Below are 27,169 nucleotides of genomic sequence, written 5' to 3'. Positions count from 1 at the left end.
GATATTAAAGGAAATCTCTTAATTGTAGCCCTATGTGAAACCAAAATGCAAATTATATACTTCCAATTTACAGTGGCACAGACTATACATTACCATTCCAAAAGGAAGGAATTGAGGTCTAATGAGGAAATCCTGGACCTAAGTAAGACCGAACCTAGCAAGGTTGTAGCTCCATGTTCAATGTCAAAGGCTTTGATGACTCTGCCTTTCTAGCTTTGCTCTCTGCAAGATACATCTCTCTTTCCAGCTGGTTCTATTCCCTGTGTACAGCTCTACTTGGCAGATATCCCACAGCTCTGGCAACTTCTAACATGCAGAATTTACAACACAATCTAGGTTTCACTTTTACAGCTTCACACAATGGCCTTTCAGGGCCTCCACACAGGACTCCCCTGCCATCCTGGCCTCAGTGGCTCTCCTTAACTTTGAAGGAGGACTCTACAACACCTTTACTCATGTATCCTTCATGACTCTAAAGCTGGAACCACTTAGAGACACTGCCAAATTTGATGACCAACTTGGAATGAACTCGGGACCCCTTAAATCACATTTGTAACAGCTTTGATTTGTTGTTGTTTAGGAACATAAATTTCCTTGTGTCCTTTTCCATTCACCGGTGGCAGGATTCTCTGGGTAGGGTCTTGCCCTGAGAACACCACTCCCTCTGTTCCATTATGGGTCAGGGCACTCTTTGGTCTCTTTATCTCTTTCAGCACAAACCTTAGTTTCAACATTAAATTTCCTGGTGCTATTTTTTTTCCCCTTCAAATTGTACATTTTGTATTTCTTTTTACCCCACTTGCTCTTTTTCATGGTAGAACTGCATAAGGGGGATTACTAGTAACCATGCAACTAGTAACCAACCAGTCAATACTAGACTGTCTTGAAATCTCCTTCAAAGAAATTAGCCCATGACTTTTTAATTTAGCTTCAGGCAAATTATTAAAACAGTGGAAAAAGGCAGTTGCATTTTTGGCCAAAATATCACAAGAATGTCTCTTGCCACGTTGCTAACACTGTTCTCTGAAACCTCTCCAACTAAGCCTCCACAGTTTACATTAGCTCTCAGCACTGCTGTCTTCCAAGCCTAATAGGCTAGCCCATTAAGATCTGCTTATTGGGAGTGGGGATTTAGCCCAGTGGTAGAGTGCTTGCCTAGCAAGCACAAGGCCCTGGGTTCAGTCCTCAGCTCTGGGGAAAAAAAAAAAAAAGATCTGCTTACAAAAGCTGGGTAGTGGTGGCGCACACCTTTAATCCCAGCACTCGGGAGGCAGAGGCAGGTGGATCTCTGAGTTCGAAGCCACCTTGTTTTACAGAGTGAGTTCCAGGACAGCCAGGGCTACACAGAGAAACCTTGTCTCAAACAAACAAACATTGATCTTCTTACAGTATTCAACTGCTTTTCTAATCCAAAGTCCAGAAGTCTTCCTAATTCCTCCAAAAAAAAAAAAAAAAGTTAACTTTTCTATTATTGTGGTAAAATATGTGAAAGGCAGCTTATAAAATAAAGTTTTTTATTTGGCCTACAGTTTCAGAGGTTTAGAGTCCACGATGGTGGAGCAAAGGAGCAGTTGTGAGTTTATGTCTTGATTCACAACTATGAGGCAGAGAGAGAGCACTGGGAATCCCATAAGTCTTTTCAAATCTCAAAGCTCACTCCCAACGTTGAACTTCCTTCAACAAAGCCGTAGCTCCTAATCCTTCCCGAAGGGTTCCATCAACTGGGGACCACATATTCAAACATATAAACCTATGGGGGCATTCTCATTCAAACCACTACACATCCAATTGGATGATAACATCTCAACAGCTCCAGGAAAATCATTTAGTGGTGTTGAAAGGCCCAAAGCACTATTCTCAGCGTCCTGGGTTTCTGTTGTTCTTATTGTGTTTTTTGTTTTTTTTAATGTGTGAACTTGACACAAGCTGGAGTTATTTGTGAAGGAACCACAATTAAGAAAACACCTCTGGGGCTGGAGAGATGGCTCAGAGGTTAAGAACACTGGCTGTTCTTCCAGAGGTCCTGAGTTCAATTCCCAGCACCCACATGGTGGCTCACAACCATCTGTAATGAGATCTGGCTCCCTCTTCTGGCCTGCAGAAATACATGCAAACAGAACATTGTATACATAATAAATAAATAAATCTTAAAAAAAAAAAAGAAAGAAAGAAAACATCTGTGACCTATAGGTAAGCCCATGGGGCATTTTCTTAATTAGTGATTGATCTGGGAAGGTCCAGCCCATTGTGGGTGATGCCACTCCTGCCCTGGGCAGGTGGTTCTGGGGTAGGTAAAAACACAGGCTGAGCAAGCCATGGGGAGCAAGCCAGTAGGTAGCATTCTTCCAATTCCTTTGTTTTAGTTTTTGCCTCCAGGTTCCTGCTTTGAGTTCCTCCCCAAACTTCCTTTCATGATTACCTACAAATTGTAAGATGAAATATACCATTTACTCCCCAGGTTGCTTTTGGACATGGTGTTTTTATCACAGCAATAGAAACCCTAACTAAATCTGGCATGGTGGCTTTAATCCTAGTACTTGGGATGCAGAGGCAGATGGGTCTTTGTGAGTTCTAGGACAGCCAGAGCTACATAAAAGAGAGACCCTGTCTCAAGAAAGAAAGAAAGAAAGAAAGAAAGAAAGAAAGAAAGAAAGAAAGAAAGAAAGAAAAGAAAAACCCAATTAAGACACCTAGATACCTAGTCAGCATGCTCTTTCTCTAAGTTCTTTTTCTAGTCAATCTTAAAATGATAATATAGTCTATTAGCTCACCCTGAATGGGCCCTCAGAGGAAGAAGTCAGGGCTAAGAGAGAGACATAGGGGCCTGCCTTTCAGGTCAAGGGGAATATTTCTAGACAGGTTTTTCAGGGATCCTGGAGGCCTAGGTTTGTGATCTGTGGAAATGAGAAGCCTGGAGGGTCTCTCTGTCTCATCTTGTTTCGTCTCTGTTTCATCTCTGTCTCTGTTAGTATCTCTGTTTCTCTGTATCTCTTTTAACAAAGTGGGAGTCCATTAAGAAAAGGTCTTAACCATACTGATTCACATACACCCAGTACTTTGGAGCTAGAGACAGAAGGATCAGGAGTGCAAGTTCAGTCTACCCCAGACAGGAGATTACCATAAATTTGAGACTAGCCTGAGCTACATAGTGAGTTCTAGGGCAATCAGGGAAACAAAATAAGACCTAGTTTCAAAAACCCAAGCAACCTAGGGGCTGGAGGACTGGCTCAGTGGTCAAGACAACTGGCTGCCCACTCTTTCAGAAGACCCGGGGAACCGCTGCTCTCTTCGGCCTTCCAATGGCACTGCATGCATATGGTGTGCAGACTTACATGCAGACAAAACACCCATATGCATAAATAAAAATAAACAATATGTTTTTAAAAAAAATCAAAGAGGTTTGGCTAGATGGTCCTATAGGTAAAGGCACTTGCTGCCAAGCCCAGGGACTCTTGTTTAATCCCCAGTACCACATGGTTGAAGGAGAGAACTGGCCTCCACACATATGCTGTGGCACTCCCACAAACTTACCCCACCACACAAAATAATTAGTGAATTAAATGTTAAAAACTAACAAGCAAACCTTAAAACACTAGGTTTCAAGGAGGGGTCTAGGAGAGAGGAAGGTTAGGAACTCAAACCATGTCTCCAAATATGCACACATTACCTCTACTATGCCTTGAATTGTATCTTTAACAATTCCTATGTTGAAGTCCTGACTGAGTACTTCAGAATGAATAGACAGGATTAGGTCAAGTGCAATTATTTCAGATAAAGCCACTAAGGAAAGATGGTTCCTAATCATATATGGTAGAATTAAGATTTATTTGTTTTATGTGTGTGTGCTGTGGGATGTCTTTCTGTATGCTGTGAATATATACTGTTCCCATTGGTTAGTAAATAAAGCTGTTTTGGCCTATGGCAAAAAAGCTTACAGCCAGGTGGAAAATCCAAGTGGAGGGACAGAAAAAAGGGCGGCGGGGGGAGGGGGAGAGAGAGAGAGAGACAAGCTGCTGCCAAAGGAGCAGCAAGATGCCAGCAGACTGGTAATGCCACGGCTACGTGGCAACTTATAGATTAATAGAAATGGGTTAAGATATAAGAGCTAGCTAGCAAGAAGCCTGCCACAAGCCATACAATTGGTAATTAATATAAGCCTCTGAATGATTATTTTATATGTGGCTGTGGGACCTCAGGGCTTCGAGGGACACAAGAAAACTTCTGGCTACATTTTGGCACCCAACGTGGGGCAAACTCCAAAGGCCTGGGTGGCCTCCGCCCTCAACCTCCATGACTGCTATAGCACACTTCCCATGCTTCCCTGTCTCTTTTAAAATGTTTTGAAAACTTAGACGTTTCTGGATAGTGAGGCATTCCTGCTCCTGGCAGCACCGATTTACTTCAAAGAGGATGATGGGCATCAAAGACAATTCATATGGAGTTTATCTTCTTCTTGGCAAAACTGGCTATTTGGACAAGAAACTACTCATGCCTGGACTGCTTGATAATATGTTGTATAAACTGGACATGCAGGACCAATAAGAAAATAACCATTGAATTCTGATAAAACAAGATGAGATGGTCCTTCAGTTTCCTGAAGAGGAGATTGCCAGACATTCTGTAGGATACAGGGAGAAGTGACTGAGAAACTCTAGGTCTATAGGTTGATGATGGATGCCCCAACATTGCAGAGGAACTTTGGGTGACTGTCCAGGCAGTCAGCTGTCTCTATCATTTCTAGAATTATGGAAGTTGCTTGCAATGCACTTCCTGTTTACTCAGGCAATATAATATCTTTCTGGGGTCTTTGATGTAGTTAAAGACTAAATAGTTATAATTTTTCTTGGTTATGATAAAAGATAAACTAGACATGAAACCTTAGACTCACAAATATAGGATAGATAGAATATTTTCTTTAATTTTGCCAAATACAAATAGACTAGATATTATAACTATAATTCCTGCTTGATAACTATTCTATTATACACAATTTTACTATGGTAAAGTTTAAACCTTCCTTTTTGATTAGACAAAAAATGGGAATTGCTGTGGGATATCTTTCTGTATGCTGTGAATATATACTGTCCCCATTGGTTAGTAAATAAACTGTTTTGGCCTATGGCAAGAAAGCTTACAGCCAGGTGGGAAATCCAAGTGGAGGGACAGAGGGAAGAAGGGCAGAGAGGGAGAAAAAGAGATGCAAGCCACTGCCAAAGGAGCAGCAAGATGCCAGCAGACTGGTAATGCCACAGCTACGTGGCAACTTATAGATTAATAGAAATGGGTTAAGTTATAAGAGCTAGCTAGCAAAAAGCCTGCCATAGGCCATACAATTGGTAATTAATATAAGCCTCTGAATGATTATTTTATAAGTGGCTGCAGGACCTCAGGGCCACGCAGATCACAAGAAAACTGGCTACATAAGTGAGTGCTTTCTTGCATGTATGTAAGTATACCACATGCATGTGTAGATGTAACCAACTGTCTTATTAAATAAGAAACACAGAACCAATGCAAAGAAGAAAGCCAAAAGATCAGAGCTGAGCCTTACCTGTCTGCTGCAGCTAGCCTCTTCATCCAAGAGAGATCTACTTCCTGAGTGTTTGTCTTTATATAGACTTTCTGTTCTGCCTTCTCATTGATTGTAAACCCAACCACATGACTGCCTCGTCACTGCCTGTTTGTACAGCCCTCCAGATCTATGGTTGGTATTGAGATTAAAGGCATGTGTCTCCACTGCTGGCTGTATCCTTGACCACACAGAGATCTACCTAGCTCTGCCTACCAAGTTCTGGGATTAAAGGCGTGCTCCATGAACACTCAGCTCTGCTATGGCTTGCTATTAGCTCTGACCCCCAGGCAACTTTATTTATTAACATACAAATAAAATCACATTTAAGTACAAATAAAATATCACCATATGCATGCTTGGTGCCTGTGGAGGCCAAAAGAGGGTGTCAGGTCCCCTGGAACTGGAGTCATGATGAATTATGAGCTGCCATGTGGATATTGGGAACTAAATCCTGGTTCTTTGCAAGAACAGTACATGCTCTTAACCACTGAGCCACCTCACCAGTCCTGGTAGAATTCTTAGAAGAAGAGGGAATGGGACACACAAACAAACAGAATACCACTATGTGAGGACTCACGGAAAAGATGCTACCTACAAGCCAGAGAGAGGCCTTGGGAGGAGCCAGTTCTTGATCTTGGAATTTTAACAGTGTAAAAGAACTCCAGGACTGTGCGAAAACCAGTGCTTGCTATATTCAATCTAGCTCACTGTGGTACTAGTTACGGAAGGTGCAAGAAATGAGTACCATCCTTCATGTTCTGTTATCACCTGGCAATGTCTAGATACAGAGAAGGCTGGAAATTTATTCTGGGTGGCCTTATGTCCACTTAAGGTTAGGCTCAGGAGTTCACTGGTGTAACAGGAGGAAGATTTAGTGTGAGCAATCAGCTGCAATCTCTACCAGTGGCATACAAGTCCCCCCAGGACTACTTCCTGCTCAGCAGGTCCTCTTTGTGTAATGGCTGTGGGATGATGCAATGAACAAAGGTCTCAGAAACTCAACTCTGCAGAGAGGTCTCAGGAGGCGTTCTTTTATGGCTCTATGGGGGCTTTTCTTTTTTTCTTTTTCTTTTTTTCTCGTGGTGGTTGCTCATACCTTTAATCCCAGCACTTGGGAGGCAGAGGCAAGTGGATCTCTGAGCTCAAGGCCAACCTGGTCTACAAAGTGAGTTCTAGGACAGTCAGGTCTATGAAGAGAAACTCTGTCTCAAAAAACAAAACAATTTATTGCTGGGAGGTGGTGCATAAACTTGTAATCCCAGCATTTGGGAGGCAGAGGCAGGTGGATCTCTGTGAGTTGGAGGCCAGCCTGGTCTACAAAGCAAGTTCCAGGACAGTCAGAGCTGTTACACAGAGAAACCCTGTCTCAAACAAACAAACAAATAATTTATTTGTGTGTGTGTGTGTGTGTGTGTGTGTGTGTGTGTGTTTGTGTCTGTGAGTGTGTGTGTCTGTGTCTGTGAGTGTGTGTGTGTGTGTCTGTGAGTGTGTGTGTGTGTGTGTGTGTGTGTGTGTGTGTGTGTGTGTGTCTGGGAGTGTGTGTGTCTGTGCCTGGGAGTGTGTGTGTCTGTGTCTGGGCATGCAGGTGCTCTCAGAGGCCAGAAAAGGGTGTCAGATCCCCTAGAGCTGTTGTGAGCCTACTGATAGGCACTGGAAATCTAATGGGTTCCTTGTAAGAGCAGCAAGCACCTTCAACTGCTGAGTCATCTCTCCAGCTTTCCTGTCCTTCCTTATTTTCTTCTTCTTTTTTAAAAAATCATTTTGTATGTATGGTTATTTTGCCTCTGTGTAATGTCTGTGGACCATATTTGTGCCTGGTGCCCATAGAGGCCAGTAGAGGGCATTGGATTCCCTGGAATTAGAGTTACACATAGTTATAAACCACCTCATGAGTGCTGAGAATTGATCCTGGGTCCTTGGAAGAGCAACAGGTACTCCTAACCACTGAGACATCTCTCTAGTCCTCCTGAAGATCTTACAGTGTAGCCCATGATAGCCTGAAATTCACTAGGTAGCCAGACTAGCTTTGAATTTGTGATAATCCTGCCTTAACCTCTTGACTGCTGGAATTGCAGACTTAAACCACCAAGCCCAATGCCCTGTATAGTGTGCTAAGGATCGACTCAGAGCCTCATGCATGATATGCAAACCCCCAGCTCTACCCGTGCCTTTTCTACTACCTGAGAATGACAGATGAAACAACTATTCAGAAGCCAGAGACAAGTGATGTGTGTTGGGGAACACAGAGCCCTCTGCCAGCCCTGCAGTGTGGACCAGTGGACATTCCATAAAGGAACAATAACATTCTTCTTTAAGGTACTATATCTGAAGTCCCTTGTTAATCAGCTTGGCCTCTGTCCTCATGCATTTGAGAAAACAAAGGACTTTTAGCCAGGTCAACAGCTATGAGTATGGGCCTGAGCTGAGGGGATTTGTTGCAGAAGGAGGAGAAAATGTTTCTCTTGGAGTCCCCAGCAAGGAAGTTAATACTGAACCAGAAGGAAAAAAAATTGTTTTGAGATAGGGTTTCCTTGTGTAGCCTTGGCTGTCCTGGAACTAGCTTTGTAGACCAAGCTGGCCTGGAACTCAGAGATCTGCCTGTCTCTTGTCTCCCCAGAAAGAATTTTAACAGTGTAACCTATATGTAACTTATATAATGTTCCTGCTGAGAGTGGGACAGCCTGGGGCATAGCTGCAGGAAGAGCTGCCTTTCCCCTGGAGAGGGCACTGATTTGTCTCATGGCTGGATTTACCCACTTGTGCTATTACATCTGTTCTCAAAACTGTTAAGACTAGCCGGGCGGTGGTGGCGCACGCCTTTAATCCCAGCACTCGGGAGGCAGAGCCAGGCGGATCTCTGTGAGTTCGAGGCCAGCCTGGGCTACCAAGTGAGTTCCAGGAAAGGCGCAAAGCTACACAGAGAAACCCTGTCTCGGAAAACCAAAAAACAAACAAACAAACAAACAAACAAAAACTGTTAAGACTGAGGGACTGGAGATGTAGCCCAGCCAGTGAAGGGCTTGTTTTCAGGACCTGAATGATACAGGTACCTAAGCAAAATGTTGGCCATGCTGGCATGCCTGTAAACTCAGCATTGAGGAGGCAGAGACAGGAGGATGGCTGGGCTTACTAGCCTGTCTGTCTAGCCTAATTAATGAGCTCTGGATCATTACCAGATTCTGTCTCAAAGTAGGTGGATGGCATCACTGAGGATGGTACCCAAGGTTTTCCTTTATCTCCACATGCATGTGCACATAGACAGACAGACAGACAGACACACGGCATACACACATACATAATTTAAAAATTATAAGAATACCACAGGAAAGGTAGAGAGAAATTAGGATGATTTTTGTTGTTTTCTAGTTCAGGTTTAGCCAACCTGTAGTCAATCCCATGTCCTTTATCAAGTTTTGGTCTCTCCGTTTTTATTTATTTATTTATTTATATTTTGTATATCTTTATGCGTGTGTGTGTGTGTGTGTGTGTGTGTGTGTGTGTGTGTGTGTGTGTAGAGGTCAGAAGACAACCTTGAGTGTCACCCTCAGAAATCAAGCTACCTCTGTGAGGAATAGTTCCATCTGCCCACAGCTCCCTAATTAGGATAGACTTGTTCTCCAGTGGCCCCAAGGGATCATCCTATCTCCACCTCTCTCCTGGCTAGGTGGTTTTTTGTTTTTTTTTTTTTGTATTTTGAGACAGGGTTTCTCTGTGTAGCCTTTGGCTGTCCTAGAACTCGCTCTGTAGACCAGGTTGGCCTCTAATTCACAAAGATCCATCTACCTCTGCCTTCCAAGTTCTGGAATTGAAGGTATTGAAGGTGTGCACCACCACCTCCCTGCTTCTCCTGGCTAGTTTTTTTTTTTTTTTTTTTTTTTTTTTGGTTTTTCGAGACAGGGTTTCTCTGTGTAGCTTTGCGCCTTTCCTGGGACTCACTTGGTAGCCCAGGCTGGCCTCGAACTCACAGAGATCCGCCTGCCTCTGCCTCCCGAGTGCTGGGATTAAAGGCGTGCGCCACCACCGCCCGGCCTGGCTAGTTTTATGTCAAGTTGACAGATGCAAGAGTGAGCCAAGAAGAAGGAACTTCAATTGAGAAAATGCCTCTATAAGATTGGGCTGTAGGCAAGCCTATAGGGCATTTTCTTTTTTTCCTTCTTTTTTTTTTTTCCTTTTATCTTTTGGTTTTTTTCAAGGCAGGGTTTCTTTGTGTAGCTTTGGCCTATCCTGGAACTTGTTCTGTAGACCAGGCTGGTCTTGAACTCACAGAACTCACGTGCCTCTGTCTCCCGAGTGCTGCTGGGATTAAAGGTATGCGCCACCACCGCCCGGCTTAGGGCGGTTTTCTTAGTTAGTGATTGATATAGAAGGTCCAGCCCATTGTGGGTGGTGCCATCCCTGGGCTGGTGGTCTTAGATTCTGTAAGAAGCAGGCTGAGTAAGCCATGGGGAGCAAGCCAATAAGCAGCACCCCTCTATGGCCTCTGCATCAGCTCCTGCCTCCAGGTTCCTGCCCTGCTTGAGTCCTTGCCTTGACTCCCTTCTGTGATGAACTGTGATATGGAAGTGTAAGCCAAATAAACCCTTTCCTCCACAAGTTGGGTTTGGTCACCATATTTCATCACAGCAATAGAAATTAAGACAAGCCCTTCAGGACTGGGACTAGGGATGTCACCATGCCTGGTTTCTTCACCTGGTTTCTAGGGATTGGAACTTAGGTGCTCGCACAACAGGCATTTCCAACCTTGTTTGTTTTCTGAGACAGGGTTTGAGGTAACTCAGTCTGGCCTTGAACTCACTACTTAACCGAGGCTGACACTGAAGTCCTGTTCTTCCTAGCTCCTTCTCCCAAGTGCTGGGACTATAGAGCTTGACACCAAGCATGGTAAATGTTGACTGTTTTTTCTCCAGTGTCGGAAATTGAACCTAAGGCCTCATACATGTTAGGCAGTGTTCTATTCTCATTCTGTTGCTGTGATAACACACTGACCAAAAGCAACATAAGTGTTTATTTGGATTACATGCCCAGGTCACAGTCCATCACCGAGGGAAGGTATGGCAGGAACACAAGGCACAAACCTGGAGGCAGGAACCATGAAAGAATGCTGTTTGCGGGCTCACCCTCTGGCTTGCTCACAACCTCCTGCTTCACTGGCTTTTTTATTCAGGCCAGGATGACTTGTCTAGGGATAGTGTCACCCACAGTGGGCCAAGCATTCCTTCATCAAGACAATCATTCAGACATGCCCACGGGCCAATCTGATCCAGATAGTTCCTCAATCAAGGGGCTTTCCTCTCAGATGAGTCTAGACTGTGTCAAGTTGACAAACCTAATTAGGACAGGTAAAAACTCTACATCTGTGCTACATCCTAGCATTTATTTACTTACTTGTTTATTTTTGAAGTAGAGTCTCTTGTATTCCAGGCTGGCCTCTAATTCATAATCTAGCTGAGGATGGCCTTGAGGTTTTGATCCTCCTGCCTCTATGTCCCAAGTGCTGGGATTCCTGGCATATTATTCATATGGATGTATGCATGTATGCATGCATGTCTTTTCCTATTTGGAGACAGAGTCTTGCTGTGCAGCCCCGTCTGGTTTGCCATGTACTATGTAGCTCAGGTTGGCCTCAAACTCATGGCAATTCTCCTTCCTCAGCTTCCTGAGTGCTGGGATTCCAGGTATGCATCATTATACATAGAACCAGTTTTTCTTTTCTTTTCTTTTTTTAAACAGGGTCTGTGTATTTACAAGCGGACTAGTTTTTCTTTTAGATGCTATTAATAATAAAACTGAGATACCATTACCATTACAGCCATATACCTGACAATCCATAACACTACCTGAGTCCTGCTCCTTTAAGCTGCGGGCAGAGCAGTCAAAGAAGCCTATGCTACAGACTACACTCCATCTCCAAAGAGTCTGGTCCTGAGGGTGTCTAAAAAAACTTCCAGCACTATAGAGCTGGAAATACAGCTGAATTGTAGAGCACTTGTCTGGTTTGTGGGAGGTTCAACCCCCTGTAAAACACACACACACACACACACACACACACACACACACACACACACACACACACACAGTATTACTGAAAACAGAAATGCCTTCCTACAGCTACAATCCTAGTACTTTGGAAATGGAAGCAGGAGGATCAGGAGTTCAAGATTATCCTTATATTTATTATGTATTATCCTACATATTTAGTTCACCAGGCCATTTCATCAGAACTTCTGAAGGAGGGACTGGCATCAGCAAGCACCAAGGGTGTTCATTCCCAAGGTCTCCACCTAGCTACTCCACCCTAGTCCTTACCAATGGTCATTTCTTACTCTCTGAGTCAGGAGGCCAAAGGGGGATTTCTACTGTAGAGTCCAGTGCTTTGTTTACTAACTCTGACCTTCAGGTGTCTCTTTCCCCTGTTTTGCTGGTAATCCACCAGGAAGGTGGGGCAGAGTTGAGATGTTACTGCAGGCCGTGCTTCTTCTCAGCAGCACCTATCTCCTCCTCTGGCAGTCTCTGGGGTCTGGATCTTGGCCTGTCTTTGGAAATCATGGGGGAACTAGTGGCTTATACTAGGCATGATTCACCAAATCTGGGATTTTCTTGACCAAGCAGGGATTAGAGAGTTGACAATTTCCTGGCAGTGGTGGTACACGCCTTTAATTCCAGCACTTGGGAGGCCGGTGGATCTTTATGAGGTCATCCTGCTCTACAGAGGGAGTTCCAGGACAGCCAGGGCTGTTACACAGAGAAACTCTGTCTCAAAAAAATCAAGAGAGAGAGAGAGAGAGAGAGAGAGAGAGAGAGAGAGGACAATTGGTTGGCTCAAGGGTCTCCTGTGCAGGTGACCCCCTCCCAGTGCCATCCCTACACAGATCATTTAATGATGTCATAGACTCTGAGGCCAGGAGGATATTGTTCCTTGGGCCATGATCATCTCGGTCAACCGCTTTTTAAAGCAAGGAGCTCACCTTTGCCACCATTTCTGCCAGCCTAAGGGGATGATCTCCAAGAGCCTGAGAAGATGCTGACTTTCTGTGTCTTACATAGTTCCAAAGTCAAAGGAGGGGCCAGGCAGGTTCAAGCACTGATATCTGTAAATTCCTTTCTTTGCATTAATTCTAGGAATTCCTGGAATCCTAATTGTATTTGATAACAATCGCAATGGTAGGGATGAGGGACTGCCCGGACAGGACATGTTTGTGTCTTTCCACTGTGTTAGACTTTATTGAATAACAATAAATTCACAAGTCACGTCAGTTTTGCTGCCTGTAATTTACTAAGTATTCCCAACTTCTCTTGATAGTAATTAGCAACCACAGGTTCTTTCTTTTCCACTTAAAAAAAAAGATTTATTTTTCTGTATGAATATTTGGCTGCATTTATGTATGTATATCACATGTGTGCCTGGTGCTCTTGGAAGTAAGACGAGATCCCCTAGAACTGGAGTTGTGGATGGTCATGAGCTACCACCACATGGGTGCTGGGAACCAAAGCCAGGTCCTTCAAAAGAACAGCCAGTGAACTATCACTCCAGTTCCCACAGGTTCTTTTGTACAAATCTTTTATTTTTGGAGACAAGATATCATATAGCTCAGGTTGTCCTTGAACTTGCTAAGGAGCAGAATATAACTCTGAACTTCCTGGTCTTCTTGTCTCCATTTTTCAATGTTGGACTTAGAGGCATACACTATTACACCCAGTTTTATGTCCTACTGAGCATCAAACCCAGGGCTTTGTACATGTTAGGTAAATACTCTACAAACTGAGCTTTATTCCCGGTCTTTTGTGGGGTTTTTTGTTTTTTTGTTTCAGTATTAATTACTAATATTAACTCTCAGATCACACATTACACGTCATATAGCAACACACACAAACAAACGTATGTTTATGTCTTTCTGCAATGTCAGAATGTTGGTTACAGAATGGCTAATAAAGAGTTAAAGGGATAGCATTTGGGAAGTGAAGTAGGGAAACGGGCAGCTGAAGTTCATTCTTAACTCCATAGTGAGTCTGAGACCTATCTGGACTACAGAAGACTCTGTCTCAAAACAAAAACAAAAACAAAACAAAACCCCCAACAACAACAAACATCCCCCCAATCTCAAAACCAAAAACAGAAGCAAAAACAAACACATATAAAACAAATAAGGGAGCTAGAGACATGGTTCAGTGGTTAAAAGAACTGGCTGCTTTTGCAGAGGACCCAAGATCAGTTCCCAGCACCCACATGGTAGCTCACAACCATCTGTAACTCCAGTTACAGGGGAGCCAATGTCCCTTTCTGTCCTCTATAGGCACCCACCTGGCACCCACATAGTGTATATATATACATGTAGGTAAGCACTTATACCCATAAACTAAAAGGAAGTCTTTTTAAAAACAGCAACGATAACAACAAAAAGGTCGTGTGGGCTAATTTTATGCCAAATTGACACAAGCCAGAGTCATCAGAAAGGAGGGAACATAACAGAAGAAAACGCTTCCATAAGATTGGGTTGAGGCAAGCCTGCAGGACATTGTCTTAACTAGTGATTGGTATGGGAAGGCAAAGCACATTGTGGGTGGGGGACATCTCTGGGCTGGTGGTCCTAGGTTCTACAAGAAAGCAGGTTGACTTGAATTTAGTGTTGCTCATCTTTAATCCCAGCACTCAGGAGACAGAGGCAGGTGAATCTATCTGAGTTCAAGGCCAGTCTGGTCTACAGGGCGAGTTCCAGGACAGCCAGGGCTACATAAAGAAACCCTGTCTCGAAAAAACAGAGAGAGAGAGAGAGAGAGAGAGAGAGAGAGAGAGAGAGAGAGAGAGAGAGAGAGAGAGAGAGCTGAACAAGCTATGATGAACAAGCTGGGTTTGAGTTGAGTTTCCTGCCTTGGCTTCCCTTAATGGATTGTGACTCCAGATATGTAAACCAAACAAACCTTTTCTTCCTGTTTTTGGTCATGGTGTTTCATCACAGCAATAGTAACCCTAACTAAGACAGAAGTAAGAGGCCTCTGAATTCAAAGAGGTCTTACTGAAGACAGAGGCAGAGAGCTTATACGCATGTGGTTAGATAAGATATTAGCTAATGAAAAGGGAGAGCTGCTGAAGATGTGCAGGAGCAGGGCCATGGAGATGAAGGGCAGGACCAGGTTCAGATGGCAAGATGGACAGACTGAAATTTGAGTGGGCTGGGACAAGTAGTCAGATATCATGCCCCAGGGGACAATAAGGAGTTTTTTTGCCTGTCCATTCCTTGAGGCACATACTGCATGGGATGGTCAGATGACAGTTTATTAGGGACTATCTCTATCACCACTGCTGCCATGGCAATGTTAGGTGTCTCTTCTTTTAAGTGATCCATTGCATCCTTTTTGGTCTGGTATATTCAATATATTCAAAAGATCTGGCTTTTCTTTTTTCTTTTTGGTTTTTAGAGACAAGGTTTCTCTGTGTAGCCCTGGACCAGGCTGGCCTTGAATTCAGAGATTCACCTGCCTCTGCCTCCAAAGGGCTGGGATTAAAGGTGTGTACCACCACCACCTAGAAAGGCCTGGCTTTTCTGAGACCTTTTTAAATGAACTCATGGGTCCCTGTGTTCCAATACACTTTGATAAGTTCATAGGTGGTAACTTTGCAACTTGTTAGGAATGTCATTTATCAGTCTGTGTCTCATGGGTGGTGCTGGAAAGGTGGTGGTGCCTATGTGCATGAATGAGATACAGAGTCACCATGCTGCTACATCTGCACTCAGATCCAAATGCTGCCTGTAAAATGGAGTCATCCAAGGCAAGGCACAGCCTGAAAGCCACGGTTTAACATAAAATGTAGTAACTTAGAGCAGGGCACGGCCTGATCTCTACACTAAGTAAGCACTTTGCCACTAAGCTACATCACCAGCCTTTAAAAAAAGCTTATTTTGAAGCCCAGTACCAGCTACAGAGCAAGTTTGAGTCCAGCCTGAGCCACACAAGACCCGGTCTAAATGAAAATTAATTTTGAGACAGAGTCTCATTAACTTGCTTGTCTGGTCTTATACCTCCAATCCTCTTTTCTTAGCAACTGAAGTAACTGGGATTATAAGGTATGAACTACCATGCTCAATGACATTTATTTTATTTTCCTATGGTCCTGGGGATGGAATGCATGGTCTCATACATTCAAGGAAAATATTCTACTACTGAGGCACACCCCCAAACCACTATAGAGTTTTTGAGTCCCTCCATATGTACACATCGTTTTTGGCAGGGGTTATTCCACTTTTGGAACCTGGCCTTCCCTGGGTTTTTGTCACTTCTGATGACCACAGGTAATTATCTATCACAGAGATAGCCACTGGGTCTGAGGACTTCTACATCCCTGTCCTTCAATAAGCTCAGGATCTAGGCACACCTGTGCTAGACAGAGAACCCCAATATTCTGTAAGGTTCATTATCTGTAACTCACTGAAGAAATTATAGGATGAAAACTGGGCCATTTGTAAAACTGACAGGAGGTGTGAGCAGATCTAAGTGAGCATAGAAACCGAGACAAGGCTAGGCAGGGCTGCAGAAGCTGTTTGTCAGGGATGCTCTTCTGTTTGCTCTAAACAACCTCTGCTGGAGTTTGCAGAGCCCTTACTACCTTACCTAGTGCTTATGGTGGAAGGCAGGGCTCTCAGGACCATTCTGTCCTTGGGGGAAAAATACTGTGATGAGGCCAATGTGACAAGTCTCTAGTTCAGACAACTCAAGAAATAGAATTGTTACCAACGACTGCACATCAGCAGCCCTCTCTTTCAGTGGGGAGTGAGTGGCCTTTGTTTGGAAGCACCATGTGCTCAGGTTCCAGGCTTGGGTGGGGAAAGTGATCTGGGTACTTGTGTATCTGGGAGGGCAAAGGCGCTGGCAGGAGGTGGAGTCTTTCCTATAGCCACTTGAGGGGCCTGATGTGGCACACTTGTGTGACCCTATATTAGTGACTGTTTTTTTTTTTTTCTGTTATCTGACAAAAGCGAGTTAAGAAAAGGAGGCTTTGTTGACGCTCACAGTTGAGGATACAGTCCATCACAGTGAGGAAGTCAGGGCAGTAAGAGCTTGGCAGCTGCTCACATTATGACCACAGCCAGGAAACACGAATGCTGCCGCTCAGTTCCCTTGCTTTTCAATCAGTGCAGGACCCGTCTTGCCTATATTTATGGTGGGCAATCCCATCTCAATAAACTAATCTAGAAACTTCCTGACAGGCTTGCCCAGATGTTGGTTCTCATGGTGATTACAAATCCCATCAAATTGACAAGCAAGATTAACCATCTTTTGAGATGGCTCAACAGGTAAAGGGGCTTCCTGGGACTCACAAGATGGAAAGAGAGAACTAGCTTTCACCATGTGTCCTTTGATTTCCACATTGCATACCCCTCAATAAATAAATGATAATAAAGTTTTATTTAAATATTAACCATCACAGATAGAATGGTTGTGGTGAATCTCAGAGTCAGTGCAATGGAGGAGTTCTTGTCTGGGCATAGGCGTTAGGGGTTCCTATTGCTGTCTGCCCAGCACTCCTCATATGGTTCAGAGGCAACCTTTTGATGGGGAGGACAAGCTGGAGGGCAAACACTTCTGCTAGGAGGTGGCTGTGGAAGTTTATTCTCTGATGCTGGCTCTTTGCCTCTTAGAATCTCGTCAGGCAAACTCAGTGGTCTCGCCAGACTTTTGGTTTATTATGTTCTCAGTTTCTTCCATCAGTCTTGGGGCCTCATTGGGGTGCCTGATTCCTGGGAGGGTGTCCTGTCTCTTCCATCTCCTGGGTAGGCTCCACCAGGACTGTGTAAAAGAGCATGAGAAGGGACAAAAGTCAGCCTGGTAGGTCTGGGCCAGGATAACCACCTGAGGTGGGGAGCTTCCTCTTCAAAACCATCTGGTTTCACAGAAGAGAGCTGGGGAAGGGCCACCATACTCTCCATTTCCCGGAGTGTCAGGCTCAGCCAGGTCCTCTGCAAAATGGGTTCATAGGAAGAATCCAATGGGTCCTCTCAGCTAGAGAAGGGTACAGGGGAGCAGAAACAAGAAGTAAAGGGGCCTGGATGGGTGCTGAGAGGTTGTACACCACATAGCAGTCACCTTGGTAAGGGTGGTCAGTCTATCTTCAGGCCTCAGTTTCCCCATTTGTAAAGGAAGTGGGGTCCTGGAACAGCGCTTCCTCTTGTCCCAGCTTAGAGGGTCGCAAACGCCTCGGGCTTCGGCTCCACGCGGATGGCTTGGGGAAGGAGGTCAGTCCCACTGCAAGGGAGCTAGGCTGGAGCCGGTTTGACAGGTGAAGGTTGACTGCTGTAGGTGCTAGTGCAGCACCTCCTGCCCCCCGCCCCCTCTCCTTGGCCCACCATTTGTGTGACATAGGGTTGGTCCGGCTCTGGTGTCGGTATCCCTGTCTATGTAAAGCCGGGCCCACCCATGACAGCGAGATCCGGGGGGCTAGTCAGGTTTACATTAGAAGGATCCTTCGCCTGGCAGTGCTAACAAGAGGCGCTGCGCTTGCGCGCTCCGCACAGCTTGGGTTCTCCCGGTTGGGATCCAGCCCCATCCAGAGCCACGCCCCCTTACCCCCCCCCCCCGCCCAGCACCGCGAGAATGCGCACGCCCTCTTGCCCCGCCCATCGCCGGGCGCGAGGCTCAGCGTGCGCGTCGGCGCGTGCGTCGTGCGTGCTCGCGCGCGCGGCCCAGCGAGCGGCGCTCGGGGGCCCGAGTCGGCTGTGGCTAGGCGGCTCCGCGCTCCAGGGCTCCTCGGCGTGACGGCCGCGCCCGCGCTGTTCCAGCCCGCCGCCGAGGCCGCTCCCGGGGCGCGAAGATGCCGGCCGTATCCAAGGGGGACGGGATGCGGGGCCTAGCGGTCTTCATCTCCGATATCCGTAACTGTGAGTGCCAGGCGCCGGGCGGGCCTGAGCGGGGGCGCGGCTGGGGGTCCGCAGGTGCGGCCCGGAGCCTGGGGGTGCGGTCCCGACGGAGAGGGGAATGTGGGCAGCCGCGTGGGTCGACGCAGGCCTGAGAAGGAGGGCTGCGGGGTGCAGATCGCGCGGTGGGGCGGGGGTCCCGCGCGGGCACTTAGGGTGCAGAGCGCGCGTCCTGGGTGCACATCTGGCGGGAGTTGGTTGCCTGCTGCGGGGGCCCAGACTGGGGCGGGGGTGGTGGTGTCCCTGGTACTGGACCGACAGTGGGGTGTGGAGTGAAGATTCAGGCCACCGTGCGGGGCAGGGTCCTGGACGTGCAGTCTGGCAGTAGGGTGGGGATAGGAGCTGAGGTGCTAGGCAAAGATCAGGGACTGCGGACCCCTGGTGGAGTAGGTGCATGTATCGGTTTGGACGGCTGGGGATTGCCTGTGGGTGTTCAGACTGAGGTGCGGGGTTTAGGTGTCTTGAGATCTAGGGGTAGCGATGGGAGTTTGGGGCGGGGTGGGGTGTCTGTGGGGTTTGTGGCACCGCCGAGGGGCTTCCGGCCCAAGACGCCCCTCCCCAGCATGATGTCATCTTGGTCTTTCTAGTAATGGAGCTTTTAACCCAGCCTTTTCCAAAACAGCGTGGATTTTCTCTTTGGGCGGGGATCGGGACAGCGTACGTCTCGGACCTGATTGAGGCGGCGTGTTGGGCGATGATTAGATCTCACCCACTGCGATTAAAGTGACTCATTCCCCCAGGGAACCGGCAGCAGCCGGGTGTGGATGCTGGAAGCTGCTCCTGCTTCTCTGCTGAGCAGTTCTGTAGCCAGTGTCCCCTGGGTGGGAAAAAAAAAAATCCGCCCAAAGTGAAATGGGTAGGAAGGTTAAAGGTCAGGCAGGGCGGGTGCCCAGGACTTTGGCTTACAGAAACTTCCGAGGGTTATCAGACATCCCCTTACTGAAGAGAAGAAAAGCCATTTTCCTGTCAGTTGTTTATTATTTTTTTTCCCCCTCGTATCCAGCAAATAGCTGACTCCATGACTTTTGTTACTTTAGAGGTTAATGTGTGTCCTGAGGAATTTTGCCCAGTTTTCTCGTCACACTAACATGTCATTTTATGCTGTATCCCTACGACTGGGTGCAGGACCCCAGCTTGCCTGTAGGACTGTAGGATTCTGGAAGAGACTTCTGTCCCTCCCTGCTCTGCAAAGATACAGGCATCCTTGGACTAGGGCTTACCAAAATTTTAAACAGTAACATTCATAGTCATGATGCATTTTTCTTTTCTTAAAATTTTTGTAAGAAACTACATTTATAGGTGTGTGTGTGTGTGTGTGTGTGTGTGTGTGTGTGTGTGTGTGTGTGTGTGTAGGTGTATTCATCTACAAGCCAAGGTGGCTGTGTGGTGGTCAGAGGACGACTCTCCCTGAGAAATCTCTTTTCCCCTTCTTTTATGTGGGTCTTCAGGTGTGGCATCAAGTACCTTTACCCCCATGTCGTCCCCCCCCTTCATTCCCCTGCCTTCCCTCTCTCCAGCCATCACCCCAGTCCCATCCTTGTGTTTTCTGAAGAGGGTAACACTGAGCAAGTCGTTGAAAGTGAAAGCCAGTTTCTCACCCAGCTAGTTACCACTTGTTAGACAGGTGTCCTGTGTTTGATCAGAGAGGGCACATGGTGAGAACTTGGTAAATAACTTACTGGCTGACTGTAGAGCAGGCCTTCCCTGCCTTGGCACAGCTCATCTTTGGGGAATGATTGGCATTTGTTGTGGGGGGATCATTCTGTGTGAGTATGTTTGGCAGCACCAGGTGTCTCAGTTGTAATAGTGGTAAATTGTTCCCCAAAGGTGGAGGGAATGTATAAGACCATCCCTAGAGGAGCCATTGAAAGGCAGCTATGCTCACCACTATGCCACCAATGCTCGCTATGGAGGAGCCATTGAAAGAGGGAGTACCTGGGCCTCTCTAGGAGCCAGGTCTCTGTGTAACCCAGCCATTATCTCAGAAGTACCTTCCTTACTCTCAGGCCTCCATAGACACTGGCCCTCTCCCAGGAGCCGTGTCCTCTGTTGTGATGTTGGAGTCTATGTCCTGCTGTACAGGAATCACCAAAGTAAGGGCCTCTGTGCCTTGCTCTTCACTTCACCCCTTTCATGCCCCTCAGTGTCTGGCACACAATATGTGCTCTGTGAGTGAGTCAGCTCCAAGCAAGACACAGAAGCTCTCACTTGGGAGCAGGGACCAGAGCTGGTGTGAACTTGATCCCTAGGCCATGGGAAGGGGGTCACTGCTTCCCCTTTTTCTGAGTTTGTGTTTGTTGTTATCTCATGATGAGAGTGAGTGGTGGCTCTGTGGAGAGGGGGTCCCAGGTCAGCCCCTAAGGTGCAGTGCTGGATTGGCTTCACTACCAGCCCAGTAGCTGGGAGCCATCAGCCGGTGGGCCCTGGTTCTCAAGGGTTGCTTGTAACCTGCAGTATCATAGAGTCTGTTCCGTCTGTTTCAGCAGCACTGTTAACATGATATTTCTCTCTGAAGGCCTGTGGTGAACACTGAGAGAAAGGAAGGGTCAAGGTGGATAGGATGTGAGCTGGGAGGTTCTGCATCTGTTTGCACTTGGGTTACTAGTTTACCCTCTTAGAATAGGCAACCACCAACCTGCTCCCATGTCACTTAGACCTGTAGCTTTGCAGCTCAGGTAACAGATAAATAAAACTGACTTGCTCCTTCCTGATCTACTTCAGCCAGGGCTATGAATTCGGTAATGTGATTTCAGTGTGTCAGAGTCCTGTAAATTGCTTCTGTTTCTCTTGCCTTAATTTATTTTTAATCTATGTGTATGTATGTGTGTGCCTGCTTGTTTATATGTATATCATGTGCCTGCAGGTGCCAGAAGAGGCCAGAAGGCGTTGGAGTCCCTGGAACAGGAGTTACAGGTGGTTGTGATCTACCCATGTGGGTGCTGGGAACTGAACCTGTATTCTTTGCAAGAACAACAAGTGTTCCTGATGACTGGGCCATCTCAGCTTGTTTCTTTCTTCTTTAAATAACAACACATACACAATATATATACAGTGTATGAGTGTTTTGCTTGCATGTTTGTCTGTCTGTATATGTGTATGTATGTATGCCACATATGTGCCTGATGCCTGTAGAGGTCAGAAGAGGATATCAGATCCCTTGGAACCGGAGTTATAGACAGTTCTTTCTTAGCAGCCATGTTGGTGCTAGGAATTGAACCAGTATCCTCTGCAAGAGCAGCCAGTATTCTTTTTTTTTTTTCCTCGAGACAGAGTTTCTCTGTGTAGCCCTGGCTGTCCTAGAACTCGCTCTGTAGACCAGGCTGGCCTCGAACTCATAGAGATGTACCTGCCTCTGCCTCCCGAGTGCTGAGATTAAATGCATGTGCCACCATCCCCGGGATAGCCAGTGTTCTTAACTGCTGAGCCATTGCCATTTCTCTCTTAAGTTGTCATGAAAAAAATTTTGGGCTGGTAAGATAGCTCAACTGGTAAGGGCACTGGCTGCCAAGCCTGATGACCGTAGTTCCATCCCTGGAACCAACATGGTGGAAGGAGAGAACTGAATCACAAAATTTGTTCTTTAACATCTACGTGCACATTGGCGTGTTTGCTGTGGCACGTGTGCCCCACCAAATGTTAAAAAAGAAAACTTCTAGTTTTTTTTTTTAGGTCCAAGTTTTAAAATAATTTCTTTTTCTTTTCTTTCTTTTTTTTTTTGGTTTTTCGAGACAGGGTTTCTCTGTGTAGCTTTTCGCCTTTCCTGGAACTCACTCTGTAGCCCAGGCTGGCCTCAAACTCACAGAGATCCTGCCTCTGCCTCCCGAGTCCTGGGATTAAAGGCATGCACCACCACTGCCCGGCTATAATTTCTTATTTTGAAATAGTTATGGATTCATAGGAAGTTGTCTTAGTTAGAGTTTTTATTGCTTCAATGAAACGCCATGACCAAAAAGCAAGTTGGGGAGGAAAGAGTTTATCAGCATTGCTGTTCATCACTGAAGGAAATCAGAGCAGGAACTCGAACAGGGCAGGATTGGAGGCAGGAGCTGATGCATAGGCCATGGAGGGGAGCTGCTTACTGGCTTACTTCCCATGACTTGCTCAGCCCACCTTATAGAACCCAGAACCACCAGCCCAGGGATACCACCATCCACTGTGGGCTGGGCCCTCTTCAATTGATCACTAAATGAGAAAATGCCTTACAGCTGGATATCATGGAAGCATTTCCTTAACTGAGGCTTCTTTCTCTCTGATGACTCTAGCTAGTGTCAAGTTGACACACAAAACCCGTCAGTACAGAAGTTGTGAAGAAATTGACAGGAAGGTCCTTGGCATCCTTTACCCCACCTTTCCTGATGTGGACATCATTTGTAAATAGGGTATTTTCAACACGGGAAAACAGGCAGTACAAACCACTGGGCTATTTATATTTCATTATTTTATTTATTTATTCATTTGCTGCTGGGGAGTAAACTGAGGGCCTTGAGTATTCAGCCCTAGATGTCAGTAGTTTTACCTGTACTTGTGTGTCTGAGTGTGTGTGTGTGTGTGTGTGTGTGTGTGTGTGTGTGGTGCTGTGTGGTTTTAGTTTGAATAGCTTCGTGTGACTTACACATCTGTGAGAGACTGCTCTGCTCTGTTACCATGAAGCTCCCTGGCATAAGCGCTCATAGCCACACCTACCGCCTCCCACCATGGCAACCGCTAATCTGCTCGCGAGCTCTGTAATTTTGTGATCTCAAGGATGTCACATAAATGGAATTATAGAGCGTGTGACCTTTGGAGGTTGGCTTTTTCACTCAGTATGGTACTTGACACCCATATAGGCTGTTGTGTTCATAGTGTTCCAAGGAAACCACAACCCTTCTGACGTTGGGGGTTTGAAATTTTATGTGCTTTTCCATGGATGATGTATGTCCATGAAGGAGAACCATATATAACTTATTTAGTATGTCTTCCTCTTTAGTTTTTGCAGTGCTGAGGATGGAACCCGGGCCTCACTCATATTAGGCTAGAGCACTGTCACTGAGCCACAACCCCAGACAAGTGGAACTTATCTTTGTGTACTGCCCTTGACATACCAGCAGTCGAAAATGATTGGGAATACCAGTGATCCCCGATGGTTTGGCCTGATGGGGTTTTTGTTTTTGTTAATATGCATGAAAACAATGCACAGTCCATGAAAATCTGGTTTTGAATTTGGATCTTTTCCTGGGCTTCTTGTTTCATAATCCTTTCATAGCACTGAGCAGTGGCAATGAGAATAACATCCCCTTAGTCCCTGGTCACCAGTATAGACAAGTGTGACTTTGCAGTGTGCTGTGCTGCTGAGCTTGAGGCTCTGGGTTAAGTGTGTTCGGTGCCTTTTCTGATACGCTATTTTCACCTTACTGTGGATTTACTGGGGCATAGCTTCATCACAAGTTGAAGAACATCTTTCTATAACAGTGCTGAACATGGCATATTCTAAGAATTGATGTAGAACAGGCAGGACTGCCACAGAAAGACAGAAGGTCCCTGTGAGAGTAGTCATTTGCTATGGGCAGGAAATTGCAAAAATTGCCATTTATCCCTGTGTGGGGATGGAGCTTGGAGACAATGTAGGTGCTTTTATCATGCTTGGATGCCTCATGGTTAATTACTGTAGGAGCTCAAGTGAAAGAAGACAGGAGGGTGGTCAAGTGGTGTCTCTTATGTTCCTAAGAGAAGAATGTAGTTTGCTGTGCTCAGCTGGCAGGGTCTACTGTCATGGATGCCCCTTTGAATTGTACTTTAGCATTACTAAAGTCTCAAACATTTATTTATTCATAGAATCTCAGTTATTAGCCATAAGTTGGACATGGAGAAATGGAACATAACAATTCAAATTCTGCTTAAGTTCCATGTAAACATTAAATATGAAGTTGGTACTTGATTTTCCTGTGTAATGGTAAAGGTAATAAGTTAGACCTGGTCTGTTGAATGTTTTTATTTATTTATTTAAAGACTTATTTATTTATTTGGTTTTCTTCGAGACAGGGTTTCTCTGTTTTTTTTTTTTTTTTATAGATTTATTTATTTATTACATATACAGTGTTCTGTCTGCATGTATGTCTGCAGGCCAGAAGAGGGCGCCAGATCTCATTACAGATGGTTGTGAGCCACCATGTGGTTGCTGGGAATTGAACTCAGGACCTCTGGAAGAGCAGCCAGTGCTCTTAACCGCTGAGCCATCTCTCCAGCCCTCTGGTTTTGTTTTTTGTTTGTTTTGTTTTCTTTGTTTGATTTGCTTTATTATTTATTTATTTATTTAAAAGAGTGAGCTTCAGCTGTCTAACTCAGGGTTAGAGGGCAGGCTCAATTTTTTTTTAAAGATTTATTTATTTATTATGTAAGCCTGCACATCAGAAGAGGGCACGAGATCTCATTACAGATGGTTGTGAGCCACCATGTGGGTGCTAAGAATTGAACTCAGGACCTCTGGAAGAGCAGCCAGTGCTCTTAACCTCTGAGCCATCTCCCCAGCCCTGACTTGCTTTATTTTTAATTGTGTTTGTGGTTATGTGCACATGAAGGCAAGTGCCTGTGGGGCATCAGATGCTCTAGGGCTGGAATTGAAGGTGGTTGTGAGCTTCAAGTCCTCTGTAAGAGCAGCAAACTCAGTTGGGTGGTGGTGCATGCCTTTAATCCCAGCCCTTGGGAGGCAGAGGCAGTCTGTGAGTTCAAGGCCAGTCTGGTCTACAGAGCAAGTCAGGACAGCCAGGACTGTTACACAAAGAAACCCTATCTCGGGGGTGTGGGGTGTGGGGGTGTGGGGGTGTGGGGTGTGGGGGAAAGAGCAGCAAACTCTTATAACTGCTGACCCATCTCTGACCCTTGTTTTAATTTTTGAAAAAATTTTACTTTTGTGAGACAAGGTCTCATACTGTGTCCAGGCTGACTTGGAATTTACTGTGTAGTCCTATTGTCTTAGCTCTCTGAGTATAGTGTGAGCTATCATGCTTGGAATATTTATTAATTGACTAATTAATTAATTTGGAAATAAGGTCTTCCTAGGTAGCCCAGGCTGCCTCTGTAGTGCTGAGATTATAGTCATGTGTCACCATGCCTAACTTTTTGTTGAATTTCAAAAGAACCTTCAAAGTTAAAGTCCATGCAGTTTACTTTGTCATCTTCTCTGACTTCCCATTGAAAGTGCTGACTTTTTGAGAAGAATGCTTGCCTTGCTCATTTTCTTTTGCAATCTTCTGCATAATTCATATTCCTTAGAAACCCATTTTGAAAACTTGTGACAGTATGAAGAGGGATGAGGAAGGAAGTCTCCGCTACAGGCAGGGCTCCTCCTATGCTACACTGTTGGTTGGGGCTTCCAGGAAATGCCCACATGATCTTCATAGCACTTTCTCTCCCTCCTCCTCTGAAGGGTGGTATCACTGTCTCTTTTATGACAAGTTGGCTATCCCATTGGTAGCATCTTCCCATGTCAGTACCTAACAGTAATCTCAGCTGCCCTCCCTGCCCCCAGTGTATCCCAGACTTGCCTTGAATCCACGTAGATTGCTAGGATGGCAGGTGTGTGGCACCATGCTTGGTACCTCTTAGATGCTTCTGCTGCTTTGGCAACTGCTTGCAGCAGGGTTCTTAGAAAGGCTGTCTCTGTGGGATTAAATGGCATTTTCTTGGCTCTTTGAAAAACAAATGAGTCAAAGTAGAAGGGCAGATGAGCATCTGCTGTAGAAAATGGTTATTTAAAAAAAAATCAGTTTTATTTTATGTGTATGAGTGTTTTGTTTGCATGCATGTCTGAGCACTGAATGCATGCCTGGTGCCTGAGATCAGAAGGTGTTGGATTCCCTGCAACTTGAGTTCTGGATGCCTGTTAATGCTATGTGGGTGCTGGGAAATGAACCCTGGGCCTTTGCAGGAAAACAAGTGCTCTTAACCACTGAACCATCTTCTCATCCCCGAAAACAGTATTTTGAAGAGAGTTTATACTAGTATGAGTAGAGGTGAAATATATAGTATGAACTCTTGAGCAGAAGGGCTGAGCTCTGGTGGATCTTACCTGTGGCAGATTCTTGAGCATGAGGCCAACTCCAGAGCTCAAACTTTAGGATATATAAGGTTCTAAAAACAAAAGTATTTTTGTTAATCTGTAGTAAATTTGTCAAAAATGTTGGTTGGCCTAGACGGCCAAGATAGCTGAGAGGGTTAAGGTGCGTGTGCAGGACTGACAACCAGTTTGCTCCTTGGGATCTGTGTGAAGGAAGGGAAGAACCAGTTCCCTCAGGTTGTCCTCTGACCTCAACACATGTCCGACGGCACATGTGGACGCTCACACATGCACAGAGAAGTAGATGTAATTTAAAAAGAAAGAAAGAAAAACAAAACAAAACAAAAAACTATGCTGAAGCCATGCATGCTAGTGTAAACCTTTAATTCCAGAGGCAAGACTGCATTTGATGTCAGCCTGGGTTTCACGGTGAAATACCATCACAAAGAAAAAACCCTCTTAAATCAGAAAACAAACAACAACAAAACAAAACAGTGGACCAGCACTGCCATTGGGATGGACAGGATGGGCCCTTGCCTGATCGATTTCTTAGGTCTGGAGGTGGAGTGGGATGGACACCTACCTTTCTTGATGGAATTCTCTGATTGGAGGTGTGTGGTCCTACAGGAGTCATAGAGAAATAATAGAGATACATAAAGT

General features: G+C 45.5%; 1 protein-coding gene across 3 annotated transcripts in view; it reads left to right on the top strand.

Moving 5' to 3' along the window:
• The first annotated feature begins 18,236 nt into the window (after window positions 1-18,236).
• The window catches only part of Ap2a2 (adaptor related protein complex 2 subunit alpha 2), a 73,114-nt gene continuing 64,181 nt past the window's right edge, over window positions 18,237-27,169 (top strand). Inside the window, exon 1 of one of the 3 annotated variants that reach the window (XM_052714691.1) lies at window positions 18,237-18,441. In XM_052714691.1, the coding sequence (XP_052570651.1) occupies window positions 18,375-18,441 (67 nt within the window). In that variant the 5' untranslated portion in view covers window positions 18,237-18,374. The remainder of the gene's footprint in view (window positions 18,442-27,169) is intronic. The other 2 variants (XM_052714692.1, XM_052714693.1) reach the window with 2 other exon arrangements.

The sequence above is a fragment of the Peromyscus californicus genome, unplaced genomic scaffold (assembly GCF_007827085.1).
Source record: "Peromyscus californicus insignis strain IS unplaced genomic scaffold, ASM782708v3 Scaffold_4__1_contigs__length_199733344, whole genome shotgun sequence".
Taxonomy (NCBI): domain Eukaryota; kingdom Metazoa; phylum Chordata; class Mammalia; order Rodentia; family Cricetidae; genus Peromyscus; species Peromyscus californicus.
The sequence above is the reverse complement of the archived record's forward strand: the minus strand, read 5'-3'. Positions and strand labels throughout refer to the sequence as shown.